The 9,692-nt window shown below is 35.5% G+C and overlaps 1 protein-coding gene across 1 annotated transcript; it reads right to left on the bottom strand.

Annotated features, from left to right (window-relative positions):
• Positions 1-1,036: 1,036 nt before the first annotated feature.
• Positions 1,037-9,156, bottom strand: LOC104403344. Its single transcript, XM_010011449.1, has 5 exons — positions 9,132-9,156; positions 6,653-6,718; positions 4,575-4,712; positions 3,172-3,366; positions 1,037-2,448 (listed from the first exon to the last, which is right to left on the bottom strand). The coding sequence occupies exons 1-5, from the start codon at positions 9,154-9,156 to the stop codon at positions 1,037-1,039; spliced, it is 1,836 nt and encodes a 611-aa protein (XP_010009751.1).
• Positions 9,157-9,692: the final 536 nt, after the last annotated feature.

Genomic DNA, 9,692 nt, shown 5'->3' with positions numbered 1-9,692 from the left:
AAAAAAAAAAAAAAAAAAAAAAAAAGAAGTCCCGATTCTGATCTTCCATCTAAAGATTCAAAGTAACAGCAATGGGTGCAAACAGTAGAAAAGAACATATTTCCATTACTGAAGAAAGCTTTCTCCAAAACAGACAAGAGGCAGACATAAACAGCACTTATGCTTTGCCTCTTTTTTTTTTTCCACTGAGCAAAGACTCTCATGCTAGAGTTGAAAGCATTTTTATTCCAATACCTTCCTGAAAGACTGAGAATAAACCACGGAATCCTAGTGAAACTTCCAATTAAATACGTGCAGCATTTATATACCTACAAAACAGCTGGTTTAAAATTCTGAATATCACATTTTGACAGCTAATGGGAGGTACACACAGTTTTAATTGCTTGCTTCCCTACAAGTTTGGTCCTATCAAAAACTGTACATGTCCTCCCACAATTCAAACTGTCAAGACCTGAGGTTAGCGAGTGTCCTGGGTTCAGTTTAAAAACTAAACGTATTTCTGTTGTAATATTGTAATCAAAATAAAGGTAGAAGAGAATAATGACATTGACTGAAAATATCAATTACAAACACTGGCAGTTTAATTACACACCTTATCAGAAAATCTATCTTTAAGAACATTTAATAAAAGTTGTACTATAAACCAAGGTTCCCACTCCCCAAACTACACACCATATAGCAAAACTAAATTACTTTACAAAATAATAGTTCAGTGTTCTTGCCAGTGAACTGCATCAACACCTAGAGAGATGTTTCAAGAAACCTTATGATGTTTATATAATTTTGTACATGCAATATGTATATACTGAAGTTCAAAACTTTGCAAAAGTTAAAAACACTGTCAGTGAAAATTAGACAAATAAAGATAATCAGTGCAAAGTTTACACACAAATTTGCTACCAGTGAAAACTGTAATATGTCAATTAAAAAAAATAAAAAATTCAATTGTGGATTATAAATAGGGGTGGGGGTTTTTTTGTTTTTGAGGGTTTTTTTATATATACCAAGATATAAACACTGATTTTTTTTTTTCTCTTCAGTACTCTCTTGTAAAAGCTCTTTTTTGGTGAGCTTTCACAATATCATCAGGAGATGCTGATTTGAAGTCAAATGGTGTTATGGCTATTATAGGACCAGTTTCCTTGGGTTTTACATCTTGTACTTGTCTACTATATAGGAAAGCTTTATGTACACCAATTGTGCGCCGCTTATAACCTTTTGGAGGGTAACGGAGACACAAGGTTAAAGCAAAAGCTGAAGGTCTTGCACGCAGTGCCTTCACCCAGGAAAGGGACAAATCCTGCCCCTTAGGAGTAAGCACTCTTTTAGGTTTTTTATTTGTTTTGGCAAAGCCAGAACATTTTCCTTGGTTTTCTTTTAGAAGTTTAATTTCAGGGTTTAAGATATTTGACTGTCCTACCACATTTTGTTCTGCAGATACTTCTGCATTTTTTACAAGGACACTTAGATCAATGTTGGTTCTTTCAGAGGGCCTTAATTCAGTAACATTGAGCATGGGGAAGTCCATCCTTTGTTGAGTTTTATCTAATTCAATAGTCTCTGCTATTAAATCTGAAAGTGACAAATTCTCAACCTCCTTTAGTGGAGAATATTGACAGAGGGTTAGAGAAGACAAAGATCCTGTTAGCTCTGGCATCCCACCTGAAGTTTGGGGTTGGCTTACTAGTTGTGATAATGGTGAGGTTCCCAATTTCCTATCAGTGAGACTTGCTGTTGACTGGGTATAAAGGTCAGCCAAAGAGTAACAGTGACTAGCACTGCTTTCCTGGTGCTCCCGAAGTAAGTCAGCCAATGATGTATTTCCAGACCTTAACACTGGCAAAGCAGCCATGTCTGAAGAGGGGCTTTCTTGTTTTCTACTTTGCACGACTGAAGAAAAATTTTCAAGTTCATTCTTTCTATTTACAGTATCACTGGCTTCATTATCAAGAACCAATTTTCCTGAAGTACTTGTTAAACATGAGTGACTGTAAAAACTTGCATTGCTTTTACAATCAGAAGTATTTGAGGAAACAAGCGGACTCAGAGAATCACAAACCACATTCTGCATCAGCAAGGTTTTCAAGTCCTGTGTTTCCTTGCATTCCAACTTCTTAAAGGAAGAATTTCCAGATACGTTACTTCCTATGCTAAAGTAAACATCTTCACTGTCAGAAATCAAACTTAATGCATTAACACTTTCTGGTAGTTGATTCTCTGCCTGTTTATTCACAGGTTCACAAAATGATCCTTTACACAAATCATCACCGAAAGAAGATGACAGCACAAGTGAAGAGGATTTCAATCCTTTCTTTTCAGGTGAAGGTATATTGGATTTTTCAGCATTAAGAAGCATTTTGTCATTTGTAATTAAAGAGTAACAAGCTGAACCACTTCTGGCTGCCAAGTTTCCAAACCCAGGTTTGTTGGTGTTGTCGGCAACATTTTCTACTGCACAAAAGAAATTGTCTGTATCCATACACATTTCTGGACTACAAAGTAAGTCTCCTTACCTTACAATAGCCAATAATTTTCAGATGGAAATGCAGTCACAATGAAATATCCATTGTTTTTACCGTTGACAGCAGCAACAAAAAAGAAATCAAGAAGAAACATGAAGAGGCATTTAATTACTAAGTGTTATCAAAATATATGTAATGTTCTACAATTAACATACAGGTACCTAGTGAAATACCTAAGAAACTTTAAAAATCAGCAAAGAATGACAGTAAAGATGACAAAGGTTTAAGCATAAATCAAAATAATTTACTGTATAAACACTAACATAAAAAAAGAGAGGTATTGGGTATGTCGGTTCAAGAAATAAGTAACAGAAGTACATAAATCTTGAAGATGTCGTCCAACATTTAGGGCATGTATTAATTCAGTTAAGTCATATATTATAAATCAGAAATTCACTGCGAACTACGGATGGTTGCAGTTCGAATTTAAGCTGATGCTAAGGTGCTATTTTGCCTTCCAACACAAGAAAAAAATACTGTTTCTTTTACATGTTTTTAGAACACAGGAAAGGGAGAGTAAATTGGTCTTTTTAAATTTCCTAATAAATGACTGATGCAGTAACACACATCCTCAGAGCTTGTAAAGCCAATATTAAACTGTACATAGAAATGAATCATCTTGAATGCAAGCAGTTAAATAGAAGTATACCTTTTGTCTTCTTTCCCGCAATCACAGTGTCCTCATTCTTAGTCTTCACAGTTTTCTTACTGCCTTGTGAAAGCACAAGATCCAAAGCCTTCTGTACATCAAATTTACTATCCAGTACTGCTTGCACCATTGTCTGCTCTGGTACAGACTCTGCCAAAACTTCTCTCATTTGATCAAGGCATGAATTAAGACGGGCTAAAAGAGATATATTACTGTTATAAGCTCCACAAAAAGCATGTCTTAAGTGGCCTAAACACTAGCACCATACATATGATAAACAAAAATGGGAGAAAATTATCACAGTAAAAGATAAAACCTTTAGAAATTAATTTCAATCTCACTTATTGCCATGATAAACTTTGCCCCCAAGCTCTGCAGAATTATTTGACTAATTTCAGATATTGCTATATGGAACATTGCACTGACTACTATTTATTAGTCTATGAAGTCTCAATATTGAAACACTTTGAATGTTGTAAAATTAGCTATTTTCACTACAGAGAAGAAATACAAATAATCACCTTAAAATCACCCAAAGTAATACGATAAGTCAACACGGAATCCCAATAAACAGCACATTTTAAGGGTTTAGAGATGCTATTATGAACACCTAAAGTAAAACAGCATTTTTACAGGCCTCAGGCCTTAAGAAATAAAAACTCTGGATCAACACACCAGGTCTGAAACCATCTACAGTCTTTACTTTTCCAAAAACTGTAATACATTTTTAGCTGAAAAGATCGATTTCCTGTGGAGCATATTTCTGCAACCAGTATAAGCCTTGACTAAGGTAAGTTTTGTAAATCTTGACTTGCTGCACAAGAGACTGAAAATTCACCAAGCTGACACTCACTGAAAGTAGTGTGCTGGTCAGACATACAAACACAAGAAAAGAAAATATTCCTGAATATTATGGTTCCTGTCAGTTCAGGTTTTAGAAAACAAGAACTGAAGAACAGGAAGACAACTACAGATATTTTATCTTAACACCTCCTCAAAGATAGTGATGTTTAAAGAACTTTGCTAAGGGAATTCAACATCACAGATCAGAACTCCGCTTATAATGTAGAGTTCACGGCTGGAGGACTGAATGGAAACCAAAGTCTAATGAATTCAAAACCAGGTAAGTAAAGATTGTAGATGATACGGATATCTAAAGATACCAATTTTCTAACTAGAAACATATTTCAATGTATGCTACCAAGTTACAAGCAACATACAAAAAGTAGTTATGAACTTGAATAATCACCACTGAAGCTACGCTCATGGAAGGTGTTACTCTACAAGATTACAAAATTGTGAGCAGTGTCAGTCAAGTAACAAACATTTAAATTAAGACTATTTTTAGTAAGTCCTAAATTCACAAGAGATTGTTCTGAGAATTACTTATTTTCTATAATTACCTCTATCAACTTCAGTCAGCTGATGATTGGATGTGAAATAATCAGCAGTATCATCTTTACGTTCATAGCCATATTCTTCTTCCAATGGCTCAGCAAATGTTGCTGGTTTGTCTCGTCTGGAGTAGATAAACTGAGCTGCTGCATTAGGTAAAAAACAAAGTATTATAAAAAAGTCAAATGTTTTTTTCCTCCTTTAAAAACAAAACATACCTAAAGGGAAAAAAATTTAGGGTGCTGACCTTTTCCAGTGGTTTTGGGGGGAAAAAAGGGACACTACTGTATGACTACTACCTGATAGAGTGTACACACCATACAGCAGCTCATGATAGAATATAAATAAGTAATTATCATCGTGAAACCACAGGCCAGGCAATATCCTTGTATGCATGATATCCAACAATTCTGCAAAGTTCAGTATTCCAACAAATTAAAATATTGTTTGAAAAACAGTATTTCCTATATTTCCAAATTACCACCTCTGCCCAAACGTCTTGAGACCTTTCCTCCACAATTATTCTTTTACCTCAGTTGCAAGTCAAAGAAAAAGAAAAAAAAAAAAAAAAAAAAAAAAAAAAAAAAAAAGGCATGAAAATAATGTTGCTTTTACAGTGTGGCATTGTGAAACTACCAGTAACAATTTAATGGAGCTGAACACATTCTTCTCTTCTTGGAATTTCATTAGAAATAAGTCCATGAGTTAAAATGGATATTCACACAAAACTTTAAACACATGCATAATTTCATTACGATTTAGCAACACATTAAGGCATATATAGATAAACTTCTTGCTGAACACGAGCCCCAGTTATTACATACCCTCAGAACTGTACAAAGTATAATGTAAACAAATTTCTTTATGTTATGTAATATTCTTCCCAGCTCTGAAATACATACTGAAAGCATATGTATATTCAGAAGTAGTATAGCCTTAACAACTGTTTCCCACACACATACAATTTCATATTCAATCACCATAACTGAAGCAACTATTAAAAGATTGCTATACAGTCTACATCAGATTAATTTATAAATGAAGCATACGTAAGAAGAATACTTAGGAAAACTACTGTGCACAAACAAGAATTAGTTTTACAATTTAGCAGTTTATACTTGAGTAAAAAGTAAACGTTGCACATTTTCATCATAAAAACAAGGCTAAGATAATTCTTAGAAAATGTCTGAAAACCTCTAGCAATTAAATTTAGAATTTGAATGAAAGACAATCTTTTGGGGAATGTTACTAAAAATAATAAAAATACGCACCTAGATTTGCTTATCTAAAAATCAACAGGATGTCAGAGGAACAGATTTTTCAAGACCTATTTGACATAAGTAGCTGTGGCCTGGTCACAGACTACATCGCAGTCTCAGTGGATTTAGATCCAGCCAAGTTACTTGCAGTAGCACAGCTTCCCAACAACATCAGCCATAGTATTTTCAGGACCTACTGAGATCTAGAAACACTGCCGCCAAATCTGGAGAAACGCTGAAGGGATAATCTTGCCACAGATTTGGCTGGATAACACAACCTAACGGTTGCAGTCAGAACTCAGCTGGGTTGAGCCACTAACTACGTCTTACCTGAGCACACAGCATCACTATTTTTATACCTATTCTGCAACACTTCAAATGCCAGAAGGTTTATTATCTTGCATGAGGACTAGTGCTGTATCCAGTAATGCAAAAAGACTCCCTACCCAACATTTACTCAAAATTGTGTAAAAGACATCAACTAGCAGCTGCAGAACCAGAACTTTTACACCCAGCTAGATCCTACTAACAATTTTCAAAGATACAAATGTTTCAAGACTATCAACACATTCCCATAAACCAGATTTTTACATTACCAACTACATTTTGACCATCCAAGTTAATACGCTTGCACGATTGAAGATGTGCCCAGTTGTCTAATGTGACTTCCAAAATTACAATACTTAATACCTAACTGACTTTAACAGGATTATGGCAGCTAGCGTCTTTCAAAGGTTCCACCCGCTTTTTAATATTGCTTTATTCTGGAAATAAAAATCAGAGTAAGAATCAATGGACAATGCTTATATGTAATCATTTGAACTAACCTGTTGAAGGAGAAATGCAATAATCATCTTCTACTGACTGGCCATACACATCATCATCTTCAAAATCTATATGAAGCAGAAAAGTAAGATTAGTCTGTACAATTTCTAAATACTTAATAATTCAAAGCACAGTTTTTACACAAGGTTTTAAGAAATTATGCATCTCCAGTGTTCCAGAAGTGCCATTAAGTACCGTTTGCTTACCTAGGTAAAAGACTCTAAGTTACAATAATAGAATTTTAACATTCAACATTCTATGCATCAGGAAAGCTGAAAATTTTCAAGAGTTGCCATGCTTCACACCTCCTCCTGTGTAGCATCTCCTTTGGAAGGCTGCCCTCACAGTCCAAACAAGTTTCTACAGTTCCACACATCTTTATCTGTGGCACTTCTCTTGACATTCTTGCTTGACCTCTCAAGCAGTCAAGTCAGTCTTAACCACATATAGCTCAATTACAATCTATTCCAACAACTCAGGATCAACATTTCTACTGTCAGCTTTCTTATCTGGTCTATCATCACTGCTATCTACCTTTCAACTCAAGTTCAGCAAAACAAAAACACAATTTACAATTTCCTTTGAATATGCATAATTGTTCCAGCCAAAAAGCAAGATTCTTATACAATTACTTAAATACAGTCATATACTTTCCCCATTAAAAAAAGAAAAAAAAAAAAGGGTACCAAGAATCAGTTATCAGGAAACACAAAGAGAAAGCAAGCTACCCCCTCCCTCAAACAATCCTAGTATTCCATAAATCTTGAAAAGAAATCTATAATTTTCATTAAGTAATAACGAAATATATGAAAAAGTAATGAACTATTTTTAAAGATGTTATTGCGCACACTTGCAAATTTCATAAATAACATGTATGGTTTGTTGTTTTAAAAAAGTCAGAGGAAAAAAAGCAGCTAACAGCTAAGAAAAAATATCTCCACTCTCCTACCAACTTACAGACTTGGGACATTACAAACACTGTATCCACCTATAAAGGGCTTGGCAAAGTAAACTTGACTCCATAATTCACTAATTTTCAAAAAAATGCCAACCAAAAGCAGTAGCTAAAAGGGTACAAATGTGTGAAAAGTCTGGTGAAAGACCCAGGAAGCTACTTTGGAAATTAAGTATCACAGGACAAAGAAAACATATTAAACGCTTGTTTTGATTGTTTGTCTTAAAAAGAAGAGTATTGTTATCTATCTTTTGACCCTGTTTAAAAGGACATAACTGTTTCCTGATTCCATGTGAGGGCTGATTAATCTATAAAGTCTAGAGAAGAGCTATACATTTTTTTTCAAGGTAAGCATACTTTTTATAGATTGGTGAATACTTGGAGAATGTCAAGGGGAATTCCAAGATGACTTTAGTGAATGGTTAACATCCACAGTTAGTAGTAAGTGAAATCAAGGTAAGTCTTGTCAGTGTGCATTATCTGAATCATACATACATCCCATACTGGTTTAACTTCTAGACTAAGAAAAAGACACATTTCAGTGAAAATGGCTCAGCTTGCGCTAACAAAAAAAAATAATTATTAAAAGATGACAGAAGTTACAGAGAACAGAGCAGAAGCTACAGAAGCATTCCACAGTATCAATAGCTGTATCAACAACATACTCTCAACTGAAATATCAACATTCAGTTCTGATCACAATACCTCAAAAAGGAGAAGGCAGAAATAGAATATGGTCAAATAAATGCCACAAGGTTTAAGGCCTTAAAATTAAAAGGCTTCCTATGAAAGGAGACAAAAAAATACTGAAAATATTTTAGAAAGGAGGTAAATAATTGGGCCAGACAAAGTGTTACAGAATCATAAGAGGCATAAAAGGAACAGGTAACATTATATTTAAAAAAAAAAAAAAAAAAAAAAAAAAACACAAACAACCCACGCACACAAAAAAGCCCCCAAAAAAGTGTACTTCATTTGGGACAGAAATGTATGTGACTACAAAAGTAATACAAGGTCTAAGTATAAAGACCACACATACACACACTTCTAATTAAATCTGATAAGTAATGCAACAGTAAAGTTTTCAAATAGAAACTTAAGCCTCATATGGCTACAGCAAATTACTATGTATCTTGGCAACCTCATTAAAAGAGGTGCTAATGACTGGGCACCCAACTTCACAGATGACAAAGATTCAGATGAAATCAACATTTTCACCAATCTATAATGAATACGTAAAGGATGAAAGAATGAAGCAGTAAAATCTCCAATCTAGTCTACATTCGGTAAATTTGCACTACTAAAACCTGCAAGGTAGGTCACACAGATGCCATGGCTCGCATGGATTTACATGACTTCCTAAAAAATTCCACGATCATGGTGCAAAACCCAATCTGTGCTACTACAATTGCTCACTCAACAGCAAATGATCAGAGGCAGGCACAAGTACTTATTGCAATTTTTTATGTAATCTGACAAAACAAGGCAACAAACAGCAGCTCCCATACGAGAGTTCTTTAAAATACCAGTATCAACTGGAGGTGTGTCCATTGTTCCATAGCCCAAGCCAACACAAATAAAACCTTTGAGAAAACGGGGTGCCATTTACAGTTTGTTGACGTTAATGAAGAACGCAGAGAAAGCTGCAGTACTGCAGGTACCAGCCAAGATTTTATATAAGACCACATTTATTTCACGCAAGTTAGGATAAAATGACAGCAAAGTGTCTGAAACACAGGTTCATCCCGAGATGCTCTACTCCACCTTTTACAACTACATTTATTCTACAAGCAACAGCTGTTGCCTCTGATCTATTATTACGGCTGAACACCAGCAACAATTTGCTGGAGTTAGACTCGTAATACAAACTTTTAAGCTTCACAAGACTGAAGATGGGCGGGTTCAATTACACTGACGCCTGTAAAAGCGCTCAAAGTCGTCAGCTTGAGGCAACGCAGGTAACCCCAGCCGTGGCCCGGCCTGCGCGCCAAGGCCGCGTTTTCCCCGCCTGGGAGCTCCCGGAGCCCCGGCAACAGGAGGTGGCCTGAATGGCAGCGGCAGCGCGCTGTCCGGGCGGGAAACGGACC

Source organism: Nestor notabilis, unplaced genomic scaffold (genome assembly GCF_000696875.1).
Source record: "Nestor notabilis isolate BGI_N333 unplaced genomic scaffold, ASM69687v1 scaffold35823, whole genome shotgun sequence".
Taxonomy (NCBI): domain Eukaryota; kingdom Metazoa; phylum Chordata; class Aves; order Psittaciformes; family Psittacidae; genus Nestor; species Nestor notabilis.
Note: the sequence above shows the minus strand (reverse complement) of the source record. Positions and strands in the feature narration are given on the sequence as shown.